This window comes from Palaemon carinicauda, chromosome 2 (assembly GCF_036898095.1).
Source record: "Palaemon carinicauda isolate YSFRI2023 chromosome 2, ASM3689809v2, whole genome shotgun sequence".
Lineage (NCBI taxonomy): Eukaryota > Metazoa > Arthropoda > Malacostraca > Decapoda > Palaemonidae > Palaemon > Palaemon carinicauda.
In genome coordinates, this window is record NC_090726.1 from 43,451,479 (window position 1) to 43,477,140 (window position 25,662).

The following is a 25,662-nucleotide window of genomic DNA, read 5'->3' on the forward strand; positions in this document are numbered from 1 at the left end:
CTCCAAAAGGGAAAAATAGCCTAGTAAGGAAAGGAAACGTGGAAATGAATACATTACAAGAGAAGTAATACAATCAAAATGAAATATTTTATGAACAATAACAATATTGAATTAGATCTTTCATATATAAGCTATAAATTCTTAAAAACAAATAGATTATTGTAGTCAGTTGTTTTAGTTGTTAACCTAATTTTAGATAATTTTGACAGGGTTTAAAATTGGCAGAATTAATCTACAGAAAATTTCATTTTAAATTGCTTAAATAAATCAGAAGGCTGACATTTCCAAATATTTAAGTATCCCATACTTTTGATATGATAAGTTTTCTATAAGGACAAATATTTTCTTTGTGAATTACAACCTGAACGATGGGTATAACAAACATGTATCTTTGAAAGTTTCTAGAAAATCTGACATATGGTAATCATGTAGATTTTATTGTTTTATTATATATAGTAGATATACTTTATTAAGCTGGAATGAGCTATCCTTATTCCAACTATACAAAGACAAAAAATTTAATTTCCATTAGAATTTATACAAAGTATTTTGTATCTAAAAATAAACATTGGATTGCCAACAAACTGCGCATATTTTTTCCTAGTACTTCAGAACCAAAGACTTGCTACTTTGGTGTGACTCCTCCCAGTGCTATTCGCAAGTTCTTTTGTTTTGGATAAATAAATCCATCATTCGCATTCTTTTCATTTAAAGTCTTGTTAACAAATGAATAATTTAAACTTTTACGTTTTTACATATTCTATTGCAACATACGTAGTCAATTTAGGCTCAAAATACAAAAATATGTGCAATCAGTTATGCATGACAGACGAATGACGTAAAACACCTTGAAACGCAAAGCATGTTTGCGCATGCGCTTGATCAGCTGTTGATGTATAGACGGAGAAACCAGCCAGATCAAAATACGTTTTATTGATAAGTACTCTATAAATATGTGTTCGAATCCTCTATATTTCTAAACAAATATAATTTATACTTGTTGAATGATCATTTTAATAATTTTAGAATATAATACAAATTTTAAAATATTAATAAGTTAAATAATTATAATTTTAGAAACAATAATAATTGTATTGATAATGATTGAATCCTATATACTTTAGGATCGAGCACGCTAGTGCCCAAACAAATATGGTTTATACTTACTTAATAATCATTTCAATAATTTTAGAATATAATAACAATTTAAAAACGTTAATAAGTTTAATAATTATCATTTTAGAAACAAATATTCTAATAATAATGATTGAATCCCATATACTTTAGGATCGAGCACACCAGAGCCCTCTATAAACAATGTATAACGTGATCATATCTTATTTGTTTTAGTTTCTTTATGTTGTTAAATTGAGAAGAAGTAAGGCAGAGACACAATAAAGGGCGCACGAGATTTCTGATACGTAAAAAACGTTACAAAACCCCCCTCGACTGTAATGAAGACTCGCCAGATGTTGTAACGAAAAGTTGTGGTAGGGCAACAGTATGTTGGAGCTAGAAGTTTTTCCTGAACAATCACTCAGCGCAGAAAGATGGGAGTTTGTACTAGGTGAGTTTCAGAACACAGTTTCCATTGTTATTTGTTTATATCCATAGAAACCTTTAGCCACAGGGTACAGACTTGTCTGTAACGGCTGTGACACGTTGATATGTAAGTTTGGTCATCCCAAGGTTTTGTTATCATCATCATTATTGTTATTATTATTATTATTCTTATTATTATTATTATAATTATTATTATTATTGGTAAAGTTTTACATTGCCCTGTAATACAGTAAAGTAATACCTTATTATTATTATTATTATTATATTTTGAGGGATGTTTAATGCTAAATTCTTTTGCTGCCCATATCATAGTGTGGTAAGTTCTTGTTATTAAATATTTACACAACAGATTAGTTGCACAGTACACAAGAGTATCTTGACCTACTGGTCAAAATGATTAAGAAGCAGTGAATGGTTTATACCACTCTAGGTCAGGTTTCCCAAATAAGGGTGGGACCCAGTACCCTAGGTTAGGTTACGAGGAGCCTTTGTATATCAGTGGCCAGTTCCTCCCTTATACATAGAAAATGGGTATTTTCTTCACATTTTCTTGTTATTTGGAATCTTAAGACTTTCAAAACCTCTACACAAGAACACTACCTAACTTGACCTTCCCCACAAGCCGTATCCTTACCTACTTACCTAATGGGGTGTCCCAGCAGCCCCCCTTATACTGCTGTATTCTTAGTCGGCAGGTGTAAAACCAAGTAAAACTTTCTTAGTATTTATGCATAAGTTCCGGTCCGATTTCACATTAAAGCAGTATAAGGGTGATACATCTTCAACAAGTCCTTTTAGAGATAACGGGGGCTTTGTTCCTCTGGTTTGGTTGCCAATAATTTATTGGAGGTTGGTAAATGTATGATATTTCAATTTATTGGCAGAACTTTAATTCACTTTTAAGAAGTGAGCCCTCGCTACTTCGCGGTTCGACCATCGCAGATTTTTTTCATAACGCATGTATATACAAAAATCGTGGATTTTCCGGAAATTTCAAAAATACCGCGATGTGACTGATGGTGCGAGATTGGAGAAAGTAAGGAAAATTTAATCATGATTGATTTTCAATATAAATGAAACTTTGAGGAGCAACAAAGATATCATTTGTTAGAGAGATAGAGAGAGGTAAGGAATGGGAGGTAGTGAAAAGTAGCCCACAGAGAGAGAGAGAGAGATAGAGAGAGAGTGTGTGTGTGGGTTGTTTTAAATGTAACAAACAAGAAAATTTTATAGGTTATTACACATTGGTGCTTATGTAATATCAACTGTATACTGTAGACGGTTTGAATAAGTTAAGAAATGGTATAAACGATACTTTGTTAGTGTATTCGTACACTCTCAAGAGCGGCAGCTAGACTTCAGCTGATCTAATCACAGCCAAAAGTAAAACAAAAAGAAGTCAACAATACTCGATTTTTAAAACACACCCGAAATTTAAAAACAAAAGTACACGCTTTCTTAATGTGCAATTAACTATTTAAAGAGTAGCAATTTTCTAGAATAAAATGATGTTTCCCAAAAAATAGGGGTTTGCTGATGAAATTTGTTGCCGTATTTTTAGCAACGATTGAAATGGATGTAAACTCGGCATAATTTTTTCGTTTCGTATTTAATTGACACTAAGAAAACTAATTTTAGTTTCTTCATCTATATGTAAGTATTGTATAACACGAATAGAGAGAGAGAGAGAGAGAGAGAGAGAGAGAGAGAGAGAGAGAGAGAGAGAGAGAGAGAGAGAATGAATCGGCTGTTGTAATAGAATGCCGTGTTTTTGTTTCGTGAGAATTTCATCGCCACGACTATAACAACAGCATACTGTACTGATCTTTACAGTATTATACAGACTACTGTAATATGATAAAGTAAAATATTTGTAATAACCTATTTTATATGAAATGGGGCTATTTTTTTTTTTGTTTAAAATTTACATTTACGTACGTAAAACAACAATCTCTCTCTCTCTCTCTCTCTCTCTCTCTCTCTCTCTCTCTCTCTCTCTCTCTCTCTCTCTCTCGTAAATTGTTTTCCTGCTTTGCTACGTATGTATGATTTTATATAGATACGGTAAATAATATTTTTAATAACATATTTTCTAAAAGCTTTTACTGTAATATCATTATTTATCACTTTCATCATGCGCGTTAAATGCCTTCGTTTGTTTACTGAGCGTACTTTATGACGCCGTCGTTTCAGGCGGCGTCATAAAGAAAAACATTTCATTTGGAAGTCCTAAGAAAAATTAAGTAAAACATTGGTAGGTAATAACTAAATCAACATACTGTACTGAATAATCAATATAATCGATGCAAAAACTAACCTATACACAGATGTCTAAATGCGTTTGTTTCTTCCATTATGATCAGAGATAAACGTAAACAAAACATTGGTTGCCATTTTTTATCGTGCTTTTTGGCGTGTTTAGGAAACGCATGATATAAAATCGCCTTTAATATTTGTGCCTGTTTTAGTTTGGGTACTGTAGTACATGCATTAAGTGTTCTGTACATTAAAGGGTAGTTTGTTAACAGGGTCTGGAACCTATCTACCGCGATAAACGAGGGATCGCTGTCGTCCAATTCTGGTCATTTGGGCGTGTTGTTATTACTGTTAGAGGGCAAGTTTAAAACTATGAAAATCTAATTAGTACTGCAGTCTGCCAGGTTATTGTTTGACATTTGGGATGTTGGTGTGGTTAATCTTTTAGGAGACCCCACCCACCTCCAATAGTCTTATTTATAATTTTCGATTTTATTGTTACATATGGAAAAAGCATTTATACTAAAAAGAACAGTAGTTTCTCTTAGAAAATAAATCCGTTTTCTTCGAATATGACACATTTTCACTGCAAATAAAAACTTGTCTAAGACATAGTAATCAATGGGATTAGTGTGCGCAGCTCAGCATGTACTGCTTACCAATACATAGCTGCCTGATGTTTTCTTTTTCCGCGACCAAAATGAGCGCATGGCGTAGCCAAACCCATTTGATTTCTAGAAAATATTTTTAAACGGTCTAATGGGTTTTCAGTTCATTTGCTATTGAAATGAAGATCAAATTCAGTGAAAGCACATTTTTTTACCACAGTTAAATATTTTTTTCTGTTCAAAACTATAATTTTACCTAATTTTCTTGGGTATAACACATTTTTCAATATGTTATCTATCCGCTAAAGGGCTAAATGAGAGAGGAAAAAATAATAAAATTACAGTATGTTTTCCAGGTAAAATTATAGAACAGTGCAATAAATAGATTGTAGAAAATAAGAATGCGTTTTAGTTTATTTTGAAGGTTTTTTTGTTGATTTCTTTCTGAAATCCATAGTTGAGTTATTGTGAGTAGACTACAGTACTTTAAAGTTATAAGCTATGGCTTTGCACTTATTGTCATCTATTACATTCAAAACTCTCTAAAATATTATGTGTACCAAAATATTATGTGTACCAGTCTTAGCCTTTGTTTAAGCCTGTATCAAATTGGCGAATCAGATTTCAGATATACTGTATTTTAACCCTCATGTCAGTCATGGCCAACATTTCTGAGAGTTGTAAACAAACCCAGTTAACAGTTATATTACATAATAATTCTGAAAATTTTACATTTTTACATCGCTGTGTTTTTCCGTGAGAAATGAAGGTTACGGAATGTTCTAAGCCTTGCAGATTACTGGTAGGATCCAACCCAAGTTAGTAATCCTAAAACATTTGTACAATATAATTTGAGGATTCCCGAACTGCCAATCGTTATGGTGCTATTGCTACCCGTCATCCAACTAATAAGGGGGGATAATAGTGACTATATGGCTGGAGTGCACAGTACATCTATGTTCCGCTTGCCAAAACCTAGGACCGGGGAAATTATATTTTTTTTCCGAGTGAAGCGACTCATGGAGGAGTAAAAGCCATTCAAGGGACGGAAAATCATATAGAAAACGGCACTAGAGAGACCTACCTCTTCCACAGTAACTCCATAGTTGTTTGATTCAGGCTGTTATTTTTGTATGAAACCCCATTTTTCATGTTTATTTTCCTGTTGTTTTGTTGGGTTCTGCTGTTATTATCTTCCATATTTTACTAGTTTTCATTTCTCCGCGACCACAACACAGATTCCCATCTGTTGGGAAATGTAGGGTGGTGCTAATTGGAAAACGATAGTTTTGCAAAAGATAATATCAGAACACAATAAGAAAACAAGAAAACTAGCAGAAAAATTATTTTTTATGCAAAAATTAATGGTTAAGAGTTTTAACGAAAAATTATCGTTGGTGTTTGCTTATTGTGTATGTGCTATCATAAAGTGCCTTTAGTCCCTATTCAGTTTATCAGAGGTACTGTAATTGTAATGTAACCTTTTTAATGAAGTAAAGTTTTCTTAGTTTTTATGCTTAAGTTCCTGTCTGATTTCATATTAAAACAGTATATGGGTGGCACACCAACAACAATTCCTATCAGAGGTAACCGAGGCTTTATTCCTTATGGTAAGGACACGTTAGCCGGGTTAATGTTATAGGCAAGTATTTTAGGTTAGGCTATTACTCATTGATTTAAGAAAATCGGATAGAGCTTTCTTTTTATTTATCTAAATTAGGTTAGGTAAAGATTTTTTTACCTTTTTTATGAATTATGGCCTAACTTCGTACAAATGCTTTTTAGTACAAGATCAAATATGAGATTAGATAATCACATATGTATCGTGATCCGCACTACTGTAATTTGAACCCCATATGCTATTATTGGAGACTAATAACCTAGGTCCGGACATTAATTTTCCAGTTTCTATGCCAAAAGAACCTTATTCACTGTCTCCTGACTTTTCAGGTGACGCTAATTCTGATATTTTGAAACGGTTCTTTGCATCTTGGTTTGTAAGGGTCTACTATATCTGTTGGGTCATATCAGATATACAGCATGTTTGTGCACAAGCACACACTATAGCTGGCACTCTATATCCAGCTCATGAACGCATTAATGTTCGTCCATGCACCACATTTAGTAAGAATTCTTCTGAACTGCAGTTCTCTTCTGTTAGTAAGCGCTGCCCTGTTAGCTTTCATTCATCGGGGGGCGGGGGGGGATTATGATACACAGCGAGACTTGCTTGTTCCTTCATCTTTTAAGCACGTTCAACCAAACAGGCCAGTCTTGCTAAGACAGGCACTAGTCTGGTGTCTGTAGTTGGGGAAGGACTAACACAATGACTGAGTATACTGCTGGATTTGCTCATTAGTGTACAGTATCTGATATTTTGGGGGACAAGATTGCTAAAAGGCATTGTCAGTCTATTTCAAATGGTTTTTTGCATTACAAGTATTCGGTGTACCTGTATATTCATTCGGATGCTTTAACAGACATGTAAAAACTTCTCTTTATTTTTTAATCATGTCTCCACACATATATAGGCCTCTCATGCTTTTTCTGGCAAATATCCCGTATGGAGCCAATAGGAGGGAGTCCCTTCTGCTTGCTCTCTTAGCCCCTCGGACTTTCATCCTCCACAGCAGATCCTTTTCCATCGAAGGATATGTGAGGTAGCGCTCTAGCGAGTGTTGCCCCAGTGAGCTCTCCACTAGAGTTGGGTTTGCACCCTGAGCATGCTCAGCATAAGCTGTCCTCCCTAGGCTAGTGCTCAGGTGAATGATCCCCCAGTGCACTTGCCCCTCATGGTGAGGACGGGCTTGCTCCTTGGCTTTCTGAGCCCCTCTACCCTTCGGGGGAGGACGATTGGAAAGCAACACAACAGTCTCCTTCAAGGGCTCTAGCTCTTCAGAAGCGTCTGCAGACAAACCTTCAAGTGCGGCCATGCGTGAAGGATCCTGTGCATGCAAGGGAGGTAGGAGGGGACACACGTGGAAGTTCCCACTCAATTGCTGCTGCAAGTAGGTAGTTACCTGACTGACACACGATGCCAAGCCTTGGGTAGTAAGTGCTCTTTGGAATGCGCACTTATCTTTGCTGGACCACAAGATCTTTCCTTATCTTGAAGAACGATAGTGTTCGTAACTATCCTCCAACATCACCGAAAGCCAAAGCAATGTTGTAGAGGAGAAAGGAATGTTGGAAAAACTTTCACTCAAAGACGGATTTGCTAGTATTTACAATTGATTCTTCCTGGTGGAGAAGTTAAGTGGGGACTGGAAACCTGTAATCAATATCTCATCTATAAACCATTTTGTACAGTAGAGGTTGAAGTATTTGAGCATGCTGATAGTGTTTGACCAAAAGTAAAGAGTCTGAGAGGAAAGTGGTTGGGGCTACTCACTTGCACTTGCCACCTATCGTTAACGATTTCTATGGCTATTCCATCTCTGAAAAAGTCATTTTCTTTTTTAAAGGATTCAGGTTTGTATAGCTTGGAAAAATACAAATTACTTTAAAAGCTAGTTGCATTCGTTCCTTTCATTAGAAAGTGCATGTTGTATTTGGAATGGAGTGAGGGTGTTATGCAAGTATTGTATGTTATTGTATCTTTCAGGGATGCACTTCAGCCAGGCTGTGGCAATAATACAACATCAAGTTGGTACCATTCGTGGGGTACAAGTCCTCTACAGCGACACCGTAAGTTTTTAGATAACAGATTATGAAATGTTGACAGGTATAATGTATGTCATTTTACGCATTTCTTAAATAGTAGTAATGTAAAGTTTTGTGCTAAATTTGTCCCTTTAGACAATGCAACTTCAGTTGGTATTATGAATACTTTATTTTAATTTACATTGAATATTTTGAAATTATCAGTAACTAATAATTTTCAGATTATGACACTGAAGCTTTTAAGTTTTATAGCTTATAACTTTTTCTGTGTCAGCAGTAAATGTTTAATTTGGTCATTTTATTTGTAGTTTAGTGGCATCCGAGGAATTTTGCTCTAAATTTCAGTTGTTCCGTAACCGAAATACAAACCACGCTATTTACAAAGGGTTATTACTTTTAGCGTAGCTGAAATGGCGAGCCATTAGAATTTAACGAGGGTGTATTACCCCCGCGCTAGTTAGCGGGGGGGTAGGGGAGTGGTAGCTAGCTACCCCTCCTCCCCCTCACACACAGGTGAATACTCACTTTCACTTTTGGCTCGGACTGTGACAGACGTCTCTGTCTTGGTCCTCGCTTGGCAGCCATTGTCTGTTTTGTCTTTACTTAATCGCTTACTTTTCTTTTACTCAATATATATGTAAACATGTTTTCATGTTTGTATATATATTTGAGTATAGAAATAAGTAAGTTTCCTTTTCAGATGTGTGTGTGTAGTGTACGATATCTACGTGGAGGCCTCGGCAGTTAGGCCACCACGGCCTAATTTTATGGGTTGCGATCGAGTTTGACTTCGGTCTTTCTCTCTCTCTCTCTCTTGAGGTCGTTCACCCTTTTACTATGTTTTACTACGCCCTTGTAGCTTCCTTCCCATGTGGGTGGGGTTGCTACGCCGTACATTTTGTCTCAATTAGTTTATGAATCTAATTGTAGTTGTTAATTTTTCAGCTTGTAGAACGATTCCTTTCGGGGTTTTCGTTTTTTTCTTTAGTGTTCATTCATTTTTAAATTACATAATTACATAGTTACATAATTATAATTGTTATAATTCTGTTTTGGTTACAGCTCTCCTTCCGCGAGTGTAAGTGGTTGTGAGGGCACGTGCCTGTTGTGTAATTCTTGTTCCTTTTCCTCGGGATTCCTATTCGGAGCCTTCCCGGGGGAATGAATGTGTACTAATATTATTTGTTTTATTTTTTTACAGTTACCGATCTAGTTCGTTTCTGTAATATAGCAACGGTGTGAGCTGTCTGGTTGAGTCCTGGGGATTCGGCTGTTGCTGCCTCCCCCCTTGTATTGTCGTCAGGGGCGTGTCTCCTTCTACTGGTAGTACTCCCGTGTCGACGGACAGCTCTCCAGTTCATTTTAGAACAGTCAGGAGGCTTGCCTCCTTGGGCGGATAACTTTCCTTCCGAGGGAAGTTTTTTATTTTTCCTGTCCAGGCTTGAGCTTTTCCTCTTTTGGGGGGTTCTTCTCTTGCCTTTTTTTCGTGCGACTATGCTCTTGGTGCTGAGCGGTCGCACCTGCAGTTTCGCTCAAGGGGCTGGGCAACTGCAGGAGCTCCTCTTCGGAGGATTGCCCCTTTTAGGTCACTGGCTGACCAGTCTCTTCCACGAAGTGTTTCTCTTTCGTTCGCGAGAGAGTACACTCATAGAGACTCCTCTTCGGAGGTTTCTTCTGTTGCTGTTGCTGTTGGCCTCCCTCGCCGTAAGGCCCTCCGTCCGCCTCGTCGTAAGGGCCTCTCATCTCCCTATAAGGGTGCTTGAGGCGCCTTTTTGAATCTCCGTTTGCAGCCTACAACTTCTTTTTCTCGATCTTCCGTCTTGGTGCAGATGGACAGCAGTCTAATCTCGTCTTCCGACGGGCAACGGTCTTCCCGACGGACAACGGTCTTCCCGACGGACAGCGGTCTTCCGACGGACATCAGTCTCCCGGCGGACAACGATCCCTTCGGGGCAAAGGGTTGCCCCCACGGGGGTTCTTCCCTTGCGTGTCAGGGTTTCCCTGCGCGCCCTTCTGTTCGTCAGCGCTCTCCTGTTCGTCAGCGCTTTCAAGATGATCTTCCCTGCGGTTCCTGTTACGTGCCCTGTGCGCCCACGTTCGCCCTCGCGATCTAGAACTTCGGTTCAGGTCGGGGTCAAGGACTCTTCTTCTTTGCGCAGGCTTCCACGCGTAGCCTTCTGCTCGTCAGCGATCATCAGCTCGTCAGCGATCATCAGCTCGCCAGCGATCGTCAGCTCGTCAGCGATCATCAGCTCGCCAGCGATCTCCGGATCTCCCACGTGTGTTACAGCTGGCACGCCAACGTTCTCCAACACTTCTGAAGGAACATGGTTCGCCAGCTACTAGCTCAACTGCGGATGCTGATCGCCATCGCGCGACCCTCAACTGCGGATGCTGATCGCCATCGCGCGACCCTCAACTGCGGATGCTGATCGCCATCGCGCGACCCTCAACTGCGGATGCTGATCGCCATCGCGCGACCCTCAACTGCGGATGCTGATCGCCATCGCGCGACCCTCAACTGCGGATGCTGATCGCCATCGCGCGACCCTCAACTGCGGATGCTGATCGCCATCGCGCGACCCTCAACTGCGGATGCTGATCGCCATCGCGCGACCCTCAACTGCGGATGCTGATCGCCATCGCGCGACCCTCAACTGCGGATGCTGATCGCCATCGCGCGACCCTCAACTGCGGATGCTGATCGCCATCGCGCGACCCTCAACTGCGGATGCTGATCGCCATCGCGCGACCCTCAACTGCGGATGCTGATCGCCATCGCGCGACCCTCAACTGCGGATGCTGATCGCCACCGCGCGACCCTCAACTGCGGATGCTGATCGCCATCGCGCGACCCTCAACTGCGGATGCTGATCGCCACCGCGCGACCCTCAACTGCGGATGCTGATCGCCATCGCGCGACCCTCAACTGCGGATGCTGATCGCCATCGCGCGACCCTCAACTGCGTTTACCTGCGCATGCTGCTCGCCATCGCACAACCCTGAACGATTGCCCGCTTACGCATGCTGCTCCTCATCGCACAACCCTGAACGATCGCCCTCTTGCGGATGCTGATCACCATCGCACCCTTTCACGCGATCATTCACCTGCGCATGCTGCTCGCCATCGCACAACCCTGAACGATTGCCCGCTTACGCATGCTGCTCCTCATCGCACCACCCTGAACGATCGCCCTCCTGCAGATGCTGATCACCATCGCACCCTTTCACGCGATCATTCACCTGCGCATGCTGCTCGCCATCGCACAACCCTGCACGATTGCCCGCTTACGCATGCTGCTCCTCATCGCACAACCCTGAACGCTCGCCCTCTTGCGGATGCTGATCACCATCGCACCCTATCACGCGATCATTCACCTACACATGCTGCTCGCCATCGCTTACCGCCAGCGATCTTCTTCACCTACGCGGCAGCACGATCCCTCGCCGTCACGCCCATTCGCCTGCGCGCCCGCGCGATCGCTCGCCTGCGCGCCCGCGCGATCGCTCGCCTGATCGCTCGCCTGCGCGCCCTCGCGACCGCTCGCCTGCGCGACCACTCGCCTGTGCGCCCGCGCGACCATTCGCCTTTGCGCGACCGTTCGCCCTCGCGCGACCATAGTTCGCGGCGAATTCCACAGCCGGTGGTAGCAGCAGGGACGCGTGCTCCTAGGCGGCACTCGGGATCACCTCCATCCAAGCACAGGTTGGTAGTGCAGGACGAAGACAGGTCAGTACAGCATTCTTCCCACCTTCTTTTCAGGCAGGAACCGTCGTGTCCTCTCCAAAGGATCGCCCGATCCCTTTCACCTTAGCGAGGATTTCGGACTCTGTGTCCTTGGAGCAGCAGACATGGTTTGATCCGCTGGCACGGGCGTTAATGAGGGTTATGAAACCAGCACTCACCGGCCAGGGTAACAAACCAGCGGCTGTCTCTCCTACGCTGAAGAGAAAGAGAGGAGTGGACTTCGTGGTGACTTCCCCCAGGGCGAAGTTGGTTCCCAAGAGGTCGGTCTCGAGGGTCCCCTCTCCTGCACGAGTACTCTCTCCTTCTCCCGCCCTGGAAGGATTTTTGGCGGAGGGGCTTTCCGTTGAAGATTTCTCCATCGGACAAGGGGTGACTGCTTACCTCTTCCTCTGGGAGCTTACCAGGTTCTTTCCCTCCTCGGTTACAGCCCGAGGTTTGGTTCAAGGAAGCTACAGGAAGATCAAGGGTACTTTCCTCCTCTCGAGCTCAGGCACCTTGGCCTTTCGTCGTTAAGTATCTACTTGCGGACAAGCTCGATGTTGTACCATCTGGACGCACTGACTGAAGGCTTCCTTCGGGTGTCTCATCTGTGGAGGTCAACGACCTCAGACACCCTTCCATCCTTGAGAAGAGTTTTGTCTTTGCCCAAGGACAGAGACTTAAACATCTGCTGTGCGGAGTAAATCGACTTCCGGTTTCACTCCTCCAAGGCGCTTTCTTCCAGACTCTGCAGGGCTCCAGCTCCCTTTTCTTTCAACCACGTCGGCCTAAGTTATCGGCTACGACAACTGGGACAAGGTGTCCAATTGCAGTTTCCTCCTGTCAGGAACAGATGGCACGGGAGACTCCCCCGGGGGGGCATAGTCCTAAAAGGAGTTCACGAACTCTAGGATTGCAGGTTTTTTCGCTGGGAGGATGCTTAAGGTTACTCATCCGAATGACAGCTTCCCGATGCCCATTCCCGCACAATCTCTGTGAGTAGCCAAGGATATCGCGCCTGCCGTCTCTGTCAGCGAATTCAGTGTCTCTGAACCTCTATGCCATAGCATCAGCAGAGTTGCCCGGTTGGGCAGAATGATCCATACCTTAGGCGAAGGTCTTCCTTAGGATCATCGACGGCTTCACCCCCGGCCCCCTCAGTCGATCCTTTCTTGTAAGGAAGGATCTGAGAGGGGATGTCCATAGTCGACCTCTCAGCCCTGATCAAGTTTGTCGAACAAACTTCGGCCAGCGTAGACCAGCAGAATCGATCAGACTGGTAACGAGGCGACAGGACTCCTTTAACCCTGGATCGGAAGGACGGGTACTTTCAGTTTCCATTCCATCCATCTTCCAGGGTGCTCGTCGAATTCAGCCTAAACTGCAAGTATTCCTGCTTATGATGCAGTGTGGCTATCCCGCCGTGGCATAGCAGGTTTGTTTCCCCAGAGAACTCTCCCTGCCTTCCTCTTGGCCGCTCAGGTGCAGACTTCCGCCTCCTCTGCTGTTTGGAGGGCTGGTCAACTCCGGTAGGCTCGGGTTTCGACCTTCTTCAGCGCCGGGAAAAGCTTCCGAATGCTGACCATGAGTGTGGGCTCATGGTATTTTGCTTGGAGCCTTCTCTTCCTCTGCCTCAACATCTGGAGTATCTGGCCATGATATTGAGTCAACCGCCTTACCACGTTGGAAACCCCGCTTCTCGTCCGTCCAGCGAGGTTAAGCAACGTCGGTACTTGGATGGGTGACCACCTGGGGACGCCAGATTCTGTTACCACATCCTCCGAGCCTTCCTTTCGGTTGACTGTGGCAAGACTGAGGAGAGTCGCAGTACCTGTTCTCAGTCAAGCAGAGTTTTCAGCCCTACCTTGGAACGTTTCCTAGTTCTTCTTTCCTCATTGACCCGTTTATAGTCCGAACGGTCGCCTCAGGATAAGTTCCATGTGGGGCGATCCAAGTTCCGGTGGCTTCAGGCAATGTTTAACCGGACTCCCTGGCCCTATGGGACCAGCGGAACTATTAAACCTGCAATGGGTGTTGACCTATGGAGCCTCTTGATGGTAGTGGATATTCTTGTCCTTTCCCCACATTCTTGATGCGGTTCTCGGACTCGTCAAAGGAAAGGGGGGGGGGGCATGTTCCGGTCCAGGCCTATGGTCAAGACCTGAAGGATACCTCTCCATCATTCAGGCAGGCTTAAGGGCCTTAGTCTGGCCCCTCTTCAGATCCTACCGCTCCTGCCAAGTCGCCCCGTTGCGTGTCGACTTCATGCTAACCAGCAGGGGACGCATTTTCACACCTTCACATCTTGCAGTAGAGATACCGGGATGATTGAGATTCTCTCAATTCCACCTTCGGCTCTCTCATTCCAGGCAGGGGAATGTTTCTCTCAGACTATCCGAGCAGAGCCTCATAGAGAGAGTGTACCTAGGGGTCTTTGACCTTGGGTAACCAACAAGTGCTGGTCTGGGGGACCTGATCGCGACAGCTTGGAACCTCAAGCTTCCGCTAGTTTTCCCCCCAGTCTCAGACCCCGAGACTCTGGCAAGATGCATTCCGGTGATGGTGGGACAACTTCGACGCCTGCGTCTTCCCTCCTTTTTGTCTGCGGACAATGGGTCTCAACAAAACCAGGTTGTCTGTCAACCTTTCAATGGGAGAGCTCCACTGGGACTATGCGTAGAACGGTTTCTGGACCCTCTGCTTCCCCTGACGGAACTCCCGGGAGAGCTTCTCCCACGGCGCAGACTACTCAAGCAACCACACTGCGACATCTCTCCCGAACCGGGGCGTCGCTTCGGCTTCATGCCTGGAGACACTACGCTTCCTCCTCTAGAAGAGACAACCCGCTACAGTCGCGGTACGGAGGTCGCGTCATCTGCGATAGTCATCCACAGGGGTCTCCCAGGCAAAGTGAAGAGTCTAAGGTGGTTGGTGCCGTGGGAGATATACCTCTTCCCGTGAGGCCTCTTCTCCAGCAATAACGGTCTTATTGCCTTTCGGCGGGAGGAAACTCCTTTCCGCTCTTGGCAATGAAGCCTGTCGCTCAGCCTTTCCCTGACCTTCAGGCTTAAAGGAATAACTTTTTCCTGCCCGCTGGATCTATCCTCGCTCATGCGAAGCTACGATCGTCCCTGCCCTAGTCGGAGGAAGACCTCCAACTTGGAGCATGGCTCGGACTTTTAGTCCTTTAAGAGATCTTCTCAAGACCCTTTTACGACAGGCCTCGGATTGTATTCCGCCTTGGGTCTTCTGCTCACTCTGGCCACGGCCAGTGTGTAAGCAATCTTCTTGGTCTCTTACTACTCCCCCCCTTTCTAAGGAAGAGGGGAAGGCAACATTCAGGCTCGCTCCTGAGTTGTTGGCTAGACTCAGAATCTGAGGGTCCCGACCCTTCGGTCCGATTCATTCAAGATTTTGAGTCTCCATTCTGTGTCTGATGTCCCAAGACCGTCTCTTTCTTGCCAGTACAGGAATCGAGAGGTTAGCGCTGGGAACAGCTGCAGTTTGGCCTCAGTTGCAGCCGATTTGGGAACACAAGGAGGACATGGGGGGAGAGTCACCAGTATACCTCTTCAGCCCGGACTCAAGGACATTCATCTCGACCTGTCTTCAGACCCTCCCCCGTCACGTCGCCCTACACCACGATGTTGGATACATCGCAACGTCCCTCGCCTTCGAGTAATACTACTCTGTGACGCAGGTGCTACAAGCTGGAGTCTGGAAGCGTCTGATGACCTTCGCAGCCCGCTTCCTGCAGGGCGTGACCCACAGGAGTCTCGATACGTTTTCTATCGCTCTGTGGTGGCTACACAACAGCTGGTCTAACCTCAGGCTCCTTTTTGGACAGGTAGCAGAAGGTTGAGGGCATTGTTATCAGGTTTTAGTCTGCATGAACGAAAGAAGTATGTCTGGCCCTTACTTCTTTCTTCATCATCCCCTCTACGGGGAAGCAGCATCCTGGTCTATGCATAGCTGACCTCGAACCTCTGCAGGTAAACCATGCTTCCTTGTGTTCCGAGTATTGAGTCAATACTGTCGCGTCCCCCATACCCTGACGAGGTGGTATTGGGAACGTCCTAACCCAGAGTTCCTTCTGGAACTCCAGGTCAACTGCCTAAGACGGGTCACACTTCTTCCTTCACACACAAGCTTACGCAGGCCACATGGTTCCTTGCGGTGCAAGGAACTTGTGAGGTGCAGGGACTCCTTTTCTCGAGTGCGACTCACTCGGATTCTGAGTCCCCGGGTAAAGCCAAAGCCAGTATGGCTGGGGACTTTCCACCCTTCCTAAGGGATAAGTCACCCTTTGTAAATAGCGTGGTTTGTATTTCGGTTACGGAACAAATGACAAATTCGAAGATAATTTGTATTTTTCCTAACCATACAAACCTTAGCTATTTACACATATTTGCCCGCCAGCCCTGTCCCCCAAGACAAGTCCTACCTCTAAGTGGAAGTGAGTATTCACCTGTGTGTGAGGGGGAGGAGGGGTAGCTAGCTACCACTCCCCTACCCCCCCGCTAACTAGCGCGGGGGTAATACACCCTCGTTAAATTCTAATGGCTCGCCATTTCAGCTACGCTAAAAGTAATAACCCTTTGTAAATAGCTAAGGTTTGTATGGTTAGGAAAAATACAAATTATCTTCGAATTTGTCATTTTTCCAACATACGTCAAATTGTTTACTGCTCTGAAGGTGGTACGTAACTTTTAACCCTTTTACCCCCAAAGGATGTACTGGTACGTTTCACAAAACTCATCCCTTTACCCCCATGTACGTACCGGTACGTCCTTGGAAAAAAACTGCTATTTACATTTTTTTTTCATATTTTTGATAATTTTTTGAGAAACTTCAGGCATTTTCTAAGAGAATGAGACCAACCTGACCTCTCTATGACAAAAATTACGGTTGTTAGAGCAATTTAAATAAAATATGCTGAAAAATGTGCTTGAAAAAAATAACCCCTGGGGGTTAAGGGTTGGAAAGTTCCAAATAGCCTGGGGGTAAAAGGGTTAATAACTAATCACAGCCCTGTTTACTTTGTTTCTAACTTTTTTTTCTTATCAAATTGTTTTGCAGACCTTGCTGGAGACTGATCTCATCCTCAATCTATCTCAAGATGGTATTCAGTTATATTTTGATCCAGTGTGTCAGCGGTTGAAGGTGATCGAAGTTTATAATATGAAGGCTGTAAAATTGAAGTACTGGTATGTATTACTGTTGTATACATAGCTTTTTAGTTTTTTTTGTTAGCTAAAAGGTTCTGTAAATGTTTTCTAAATTGATGACTTTGCCATTACAGAATGACCTCAGCTTACAAACTTATTAGGTTCCGAGAAGCTGTTTATAAGTTGAATTTTATTAAACTTTTAACTAGGGTAGGCCTAGCCTGAATCCAATGGCTATGACTTCCAGCTACAAAAGTCAACAAATAATCTGGTTTCATATGAAATATGTATAGGTTGTTTTGCTTATTGTATTAAATGATATAATATTGTTTTATTACTGTATTTAATTTGTATTTGTACTGTACAATATCTCCAAATGTTTGTATGTTGAGGACTTCTATACACATCTTTTTCTTTCTTTGTTAGCCAGAAGATTCTGTAAATGTTTTGATGAATTGATGACTTTGCCATTAACTGATATATATTGTACCACACGTGTTTCACACGTACATTGTAACGGTGTTTTCTAATTTGCGTTTCGACAATTAGGTAGTAACTGAAAGACGGGGTGAATGCAACTACAGTAACTTTATTTCAACATACATTGAGCTTTTATAACAAAAGTTTCAGTGAGAGAAGGTCACAAAATTTAAACAAATCAATTCAAGAAACATCATCTCCATCTCTTGCACCCATTGATACAAAGGGCCTCGGTTAGATTTCGCCAGTCGTCTCTATCTTGAGCTTTTAATTCAATATTCCCGAATCAGCATCTCCTACTTCAATTGAATTGTATTGAAACGCCTAAAACAATTCAAGAATAGACAGGCTTAAACCGGTTCTGTTAACAGAGAGGCATAGAACGAGATAAGCCATAAAAATAAAATATTATTACAATGTATGAGTGTGTGAAACACATGCGGTACCGGCACAATTTTGAGGGGAATTGTTACAAAACTATTTGAAAATTGAGGGAAATTGTTACAAAACTATTTGAAAATTGAGGGGAATTGTTACAAAACTATTTTAAAATTGAGGGGAATTGTTACAAAACTATTTGAAAATTGAGGGGAATTGTAACAAAACTATTTGAAAATCATTTTGCCAATTTTTATCATATTTACTTTCAGTGGGATGCCTTTCAACTCGCCAGAAGTTATTCCCAGCATTGAGCAGATTGACCACTCGTTCGGAGCGACTCACCCTGGTATTTATGACTGGGAGAGACAGATTCTTGCAATCAACTTCCCAGGCCTCTCATTTTTCTTTTCAGTTGACCAAAAATACCAGGTGAATTGACTTAAGAGCATATTAGTTTACTGTTATTTGATTTATCACAAGTTACTGTAGGGTGGGAAATTTTATTGACACTCAACTTCCTGTTTGTTCTCGTTAGGAAATTCAGTTTATTAACCCTTTTACCCCCAGGCTATTTGGAAATTTCCAACCCTTAACCCCCAGGGGGTTATTTTTTTCCCAGCACATTTTGCAGTATATATTTTTTAAATTGCTCTAACAGCCTTAATGTTTGTCATAGAGAGGTCAGGTTGGTCTCATTCTCTTGGAAAATGCCTGAATTTTCTTTAAAAAATTATCAAAAATATGAAGAAAAAAAATTTATAGCAATTTTTTTGCAAGGACGTACCGGTACGTCCATGGGGGTAAAGGGATGGCTTTTGTGAAACGTACCAGTACGTCCTTTGGGGGTAAAAGGGTTAATCACAAGTTGCTGTAGGGTGGGAAAATTTATTAACACTAACTTTCTGGTTAGGAAATTCCGTTTATTAAGATATCTATCCCAACTGTTACACTTTCATATGTCAAATAATACATGTTTTTATTATTCTTAGTTTCTAAGGTAATTAGCCATTTCTATTGCATGTACTGTAAGTTATATTTTAAGGGATTTAAGGAAATATACTCTATTATCTTAAGCTGAAGCAATTACTATTAGCTTTTAATGTATAAACACAAAAATATTTAAATCAAGGGATATTTTTTTTATAAAATCAGTCATGATAGAGGTGCAGAAATTTTATAGCTCCATTTGGTAAATAAGATATTTTATCAAACCAAAGATTTTAGAAACACGCTTTCATAATGAGTTGGAGTTATAGATGCTAAATATTTCTTATTTGATAGTATTACTTTGATGTGCAGAAAATGTGCTAAAAAGTACCTATCAGTGTCTCTAGATATGTTTGCCTTTCTTGTAACTTTCTGAATTATGATATACTGAAGTACAATCAATGAAAATGTCAAAAAGTAAAAAAAAAAATATTGCATATTTATGGTATAATTTTTAAATATTAAACTTAGCCGGTGAATATATAATAGCTGACGTCTCCGACGGCTCGACAGATTCCAAAAACTCGCGAGCGATCGCCGTGAAGGTTGCGGGTGTGACCACCAGCGCCGACTATCGGCCAGATACCGCATATACTTGTAAACATCTCCAGTTCTTCTCTGTCGGTCTTGTCGACAAGTTGGTTCCACTCGCTTTATGACCTCGAGTTTTCTACCGAATTGGTGAAGTACTTGGTTTTGGTTTTATTGCTTTTGCCGTGTTGGATTATTCAATACTATCTTCAAAAGAAATGCTTTTGAAAGGAGAGGAAAAGTGTTTTGCCCTTGCTTTTTTTTTTTATCTCTGGTTTTTCCATAGAGTAAAGATGGCCGACCCTTCCCTCAGTGTACGGAAGTGTGTTTAAGGCTTTTAGTAATTATTTTTTGGGCCTTTTCGTCTCCCACAAGAATGGAACAAGCTCTGTTAAGTCCTTCACTTGCAAGAGAAAAACAGTTGCTCTGTAAGAGTTTGAACTAGCCTCGTGGGAACTCTTTCATCGCTGGAGTAGTTTTATCTCTCTGGGGAGACTCAACCTATGCCCTCTCCAATTTCACCTAAACCGTTGGAACAAGGAGAAGGGCTTAGAGAGTATCTCTTTCCCAATCTCCAACTCAGGCTAGACATGTCTGACTTGGTGGGACAGCAACATCAGACTTCGAGAAGGTCTTTCTGTTGCGATCAAGAACCCAAACCATGTGTTGTATTCAGATGCATCGGATTTAGGTTAGGGAGCTCCACTGGACAGTCTGGAATGCTCGGGTCTTTGATCCATGGATCAGAAGGAACTCCATTTAAGGCAAGTAACATCTCTCCTTTGGCGAGATTTGTGCAAGGAAAAATGAATGTCTTGGCGGACTGCCTCAGCAGAAGAGGACAAGTCATCTCCATGGAGTGGACGTTGCATAAGACTGTGTGCGAGAAGCTATGGATGACATGGGGTCAACCCACCATAGATCTTTTTGCGACTTCTCTGACAAAGAGGCTCTCGACTTACTGCTTTCCAGTTCCAGATCCAGAGGCAGCCCACATAGACGCTTTCCTGCTGGACTGGTCTCACCTGGACGTTTATGCCTTTCCACCTTTCAAGATTGTGAATTTTCTGCCTTATCTGAGAAACGGTCGCTCCCTCTCTGCATCCACCATTAAAGGCTACAGAAGCATGTTAGCTTCTGTTTTCAGGCATAAGTGTTTGGATCTTTCTAATAACAAAGATCTCCAAGACCTGCTTAAGTCTTTCGAGACTTCCAAGGAGCGTCATATTTCGACTCCTGCTTGGAACTTGGACGTGGTCCTACAGTTCCTTATGTCAGACAGGTTTGAACCATTAAATTCAGCCTCCCTGAAGGATCTTACCCTCAAGACACTTTTTTTTGGTGAGCTTGGCTTCGGCTAAAAGGGTTAGTGAGATACATGCTTTTAGCAAGAACATCGGTTTCTCCGCTAATAAAGCAGTATGCGCTCTTCAACTTGGTTTTTTTGGCCAAGAATGAACTTCCGTCTCGTCCTTGGCCTAAATCATTTGAAATCCCCAGTCTTTCTGAGATTGTGGGGAATGAAGTTGAAAGAGTGCTGTGCCCCGTTAGAGCTCTTAATTTTTGTTTATCCAGAACTAAACCGCGACGAGGTTGTTCAGAGGCTTTATGGTGCTCCGTTAAAAAGCCCTCTTTGCCTATGTCTTAAGAATGCGTGGTCTTATTTTATTAGACTTTTGATTCGGGAGGCACACTCTCAATTAAGTGAGAAGGATCATAATTTACTTAAAGTCAAGGCTCATGAAGTTAGAGCGATAGCAACTTCTGTAGCGTTTAAGCAAAATAGACCCATTAAAAGTATTATGGACGCGACCTTTTGGAGAGGCAAGTCTGTTTTCGCTTAATATTACTTGAAAGATGTCCAGACTCTTTATGAGGACTGCTACACACTGGGACCATTCGTAGCAGCGAGTGCAGTAGTGGGTGAAGGCTCTACCACTACATTCCCTTAATCCCAATATCCTTTTAATCTACTCTTGAAATTTTTAATCTTATTTTGGGTTGTACGGGAGACTAAGAAGTCTTTCGCAATCTTTTTGATTTGGCGGGTGGTCAAAATATCATTTCTTGAGAGCGCCCAGATTAAGGTTATTGATGAGGTCCTGTTATAGGGGTGTTCACCCTGGTTATAGCAGATCCTGGGAGTCTTTCGGCATCCTAAGAGGATCGCTGGGCTTCATGAGGATAGCGGACTAATCAGGCAGAGTAATAATCAGAGTATGCTTCCTTACCAGGTACCTATACTTAAGTCTGTTTTTTGAATAATTGTCAAAAACTCTTGAGCATATACGCCTTTATTGTATTAATACTGGTCTCTACCCACCACCATGGGTGTGAATCAGCTATTATATATTCACCGGCTAAGTTTAATATTTAAAAATTATATTTTGATTATAAAATAAATTTTTTAATATACTTACCCAGTGAATATATAAATTAAAGGCCCTCCCTTCCTCCCCGATAAAGACCTAGGGGACTGAGAAGAACTGGAGATGTTTACAAGTATATGCGGTATCTGGCCGATAGTCGGCGCTGGTGGTCACACCCGCAACCTTCACGGCGATCGCTCGCGAGTTTTTGGAATCTGTCGAGCCGTCGGAGACGTCAGCTATTATATATTCACCGGGTAAGTATATTCAAAAATTTATTTTATAATCAAGATATCATTTTTCTCCATATTTGCCCGTCATATAACTTTCTGATTTTTAATATACTGTATTACAATTATAGACCATATCAGCTAAGTGATCACAAAAATTTGATGGCAGGTTCATCCTTGTCAATATTCTTGGACATGTGTTGTACTATGCTAGCAGTATATTTAGGTTTATATCAGAAGCAGGTTTTCTTGAAGTTATTCAGCTTTTAAAAGGGTTCTTATGGTTTTAAATTGAATTTCCTTCGATTCTTTATTTATAACAAACAATATCAGCGTCACTAACCTTCAATGTCGGGGTACCAGAAAACTCAAAATCAATCAATGTTGTCTATTTATGAAATCTTTTTCTCGTTCAGCAGCCGTTAAAGGGATACCTCTTTTATGGTTTTAAATTTAATTTCCTTCCATATTTCATTTATAACAAACGATATCAGCATCAATGACCTTCGATGTCAGGATGTCAGAAAAAAACCATCAATTAATCAGTCTTGTCTATTTATGAAATCTTTTTTCCTCGTTCATCAGCCGTGCCTAAACAAAGGATTAGGCTCCTTGCAGTTCCCAAGTGGAGCATCGCCAATAGTGTCAAAGATGCTTATATATAATGGTAGCAACCCCAATGATACCAGAGCACCACCACTTCCTGCATCGTGCATTCACAGCCTTGTGCATTTGGAGTCGCTGTTGGTACTTAGAGATATGGGCAGAACAAAAGGCTTAAGACTGAATCTGTTCACTGATGATGGTAAGTACAGTATAATGTGAAGGGCATTGACTGTGAGGTATCTTTTTCTATAGCTATGGTTATTAATTTTTTTTTGGTGTACACATTTATCATACAGTTGTTTATTTTGAAGTGTTTCGTTTGTAAGAATGCGAGCTGTTCAACTGTTTTTTTTTTTTTCTTTTAATCAGTTTATCAATTTAAATTATTATTAAAATGATTAGAATTATAAATATTATTTGATTTATTATTATAATTAAAATTAATAATGAAACTTAAGAGGTTATTAAGTCACATTGTCTCTGGCTGAACTGGGATTTTTTTTCCTCTTGCATAACACTTTTTGAATTATAATTGATGCAGTTTTTATTTGTAAGTTAAAGTGTAGTTTAGTTTTAGTAAATATTGCATTTTTTAATACAGTAATTCTGAAAAAGAAAGAAAATTACATAAAGGAGAAAAGTTTTGTCACTATTTTCAGACCTGCGTTACAGTTTAACCTCGTCTAATGGCCTTTATTTTCCTGCACAGGGAGGTCTCGGCATCACGAATCAAGACAAAATTTTACTCAGACTATTTATTTCGGAGCATCATGTCAGGAAGTAGCTGTTGCGTTAGGAGCCCCATCTCGAATATTTTACAAGTCGGAAGACAAAATGAAAATACACAACGCTCACGCAAGAAAAGCAACCACGCGATCGGACTTTTTCTTCAACTACTTTACCCTTGGATTGGTAAGCTTCTCGCGTAGTGTAGAATACTATGTAAATTAGATTTTTTATTTTAAAGATCTACTGTTTCTGGTTTATAATTATTCTTTTGTTTCTTTTCCACTTGCCATTACATCACAATTCCACTACCATGTACACCTTAATTACATTTTCACTACTGTCAGTACTAGATTATTTCCATACAGCAGTTCCTAAAGGCGTTTTTCAAGCTTTCCGAATTCAATTGGTTAATCAAAATTATTATTTGGGGATTATGAGAGTTGATTATTTTGTGATATGAATTTAATTTTTTGCATTAATGGAAGAATTGATTTTTATGAATAGTACTTACCTGGCAGTTATATATATATATATATAGCTGATATCTCTATATATATAACTGCCAGGTTAGTATTCATAAAACTTTGTTTTATCATAAAAACTCCATTTTTACCTAGATTTTCTCTTATACTAAGTTTCATAAATCTCGGGCCAGAATTTAATCTTAACAATTGGTGATGATGTCTTCTAGTTGATGTAATTTGGAGGTTTTATAAACATTTTGAGACAATTACGCATACACTTGCCAACAATAGTAAGTAAATAATTATGTAATTGTCTTTGTTGATTTTAAACTGCAGTCTAAACAACCCATCGCATTTCAGGATATCCTCTTTGATGCCAAAACTCAGCGTGCCAAGAAGTTCGTGCTTCATACAAATTTCCCGGGGCATTACAACTTTAATATGTACCACAGATGCGAGTTTGAATTACCTTTGACTGTCCCTCGTCAACCGGAAGACACAACGCAGCTCATAGATCTACCATCTACCATAACAGTGAGAGCCTTTGTGATTTTTGTTGTATTTTTGTTGCATGAAGAATTTGTAGTAAACATATCTAACAGTTCACGTGCATGGAGAAACTTGAAATCTGTGTCACCAAATAAAAAGAAAAGTTCTACTGGCTTAGATTAGCAAGATCTTACAGGTTCATTTTCATGTACAGAATGGCACCAACTTACAAACGTTTGGAGATACAACACAAATCCTACTGAAAATAACAAATATAAGATACAGAAACACTGTAATAGAACAATATTAAATCCCTTAATCCAGTAAGCAAAACGACATTTGTAGTAACCTGATATCTATTTCTTATGAAACACGACTATATGTTGAATTTTTTTGCTGGAAATCATAGGCATGGGTTTCAAGTTAGGTCTACTCTAGGTCAAAATTTAACTTTCAAACAATTAGACTTACAAACAGCTGCTTGGAACCAATTGAGTTTGCAAGTTGAGCTCAGTCTGTACCATAGGGCATATCATATCACATTTTCTTGTGAGATTCCATATTTGAAGTGATGTAGATTTGTATTGTAATACGAAAATATTTTAAAGTGGGTGCAGTTTTTCTCATTTATTTCCATTTTGAAGAAACAAACGGTTGGAGTACCAGTGAGAAGATTCGTAATTCGGTTTAAACTCTTGCCAGAGAATATGAACACCTTATCTGTACCATATAAAGAGTCGGTGTCTCGTAGGAATTTTATACAGGAGAGGGGGTTCCCAGCCCCCTCGTCCCGTCCCTTTTAGTCGCCTCTTACGACACGCAGGGATAACGTTGGGCTGTGGCACCCTAGCAGTACCAGCTGAACTCGGTTGAGTCCCTGGTTAGGCTGAAGGAACGTAGAGAGTAGAGGTCTCCTTTTTTGTTTTGTTTCATTGTTGGTGTCGGCTACCCCCCAAAATTGGGGAAGTGCCTGGGTATATGTATGTATAAAGAGTAATCTATGCATATGCGGTGTATCTTGTTACTTACCTTGCTTTAGCATATTTTTATTTCAGACTTGTTGTTGTGTCACTTATAATTGTAAGTAATATAGTAATTAAGTAATGGGCATAATGTTAATGGCACTCATAACAGTGAAGTAATGTTACATAATGTGATATTACTTATCACAGCCAGACTTTATATCTAAATCAATATTTATGCTTAGGGTTGGATAGTCAAATACATGAATTCAGGTTATGCACCAAAGAATACAACTTTGTTATTTTTTAAATATATTGTGCACCAAAGAATACAACTTTGTTATTTTTTAAATATATTGCACCAAAGAATACAACTTTGATATTTTTTAAATATATTGTGCACCAAAGAATACAACTTTGTTATTTTTTAAATATATTGTATTGCAGGT

The 25,662-nt window shown here is 41.3% G+C and overlaps 1 protein-coding gene across 2 annotated transcripts in view; it reads left to right on the plus strand.

Annotated features, from left to right (window-relative positions):
- Positions 1 to 1,350: 1,350 nt before the first annotated feature.
- LOC137624317 (PHAF1 protein CG7083) overlaps positions 1,351 to 25,662 on the plus strand; it is a 40,458-nt gene continuing 16,146 nt past the window's right edge. For both annotated transcript variants that reach the window (XM_068354982.1, XM_068354993.1), the window contains exons 1-7: positions 1,351 to 1,567; positions 8,032 to 8,114; positions 16,897 to 17,024; positions 18,116 to 18,275; positions 22,549 to 22,768; positions 23,279 to 23,481; positions 24,123 to 24,296. In XM_068354982.1, the coding sequence (XP_068211083.1) occupies positions 1,504 to 1,567; positions 8,032 to 8,114; positions 16,897 to 17,024; positions 18,116 to 18,275; positions 22,549 to 22,768; positions 23,279 to 23,481; positions 24,123 to 24,296 (1,032 nt within the window). In that variant the 5' untranslated portion in view covers positions 1,351 to 1,503. The remainder of the gene's footprint in view (positions 1,568 to 8,031; positions 8,115 to 16,896; positions 17,025 to 18,115; positions 18,276 to 22,548; positions 22,769 to 23,278; positions 23,482 to 24,122; positions 24,297 to 25,662) is intronic.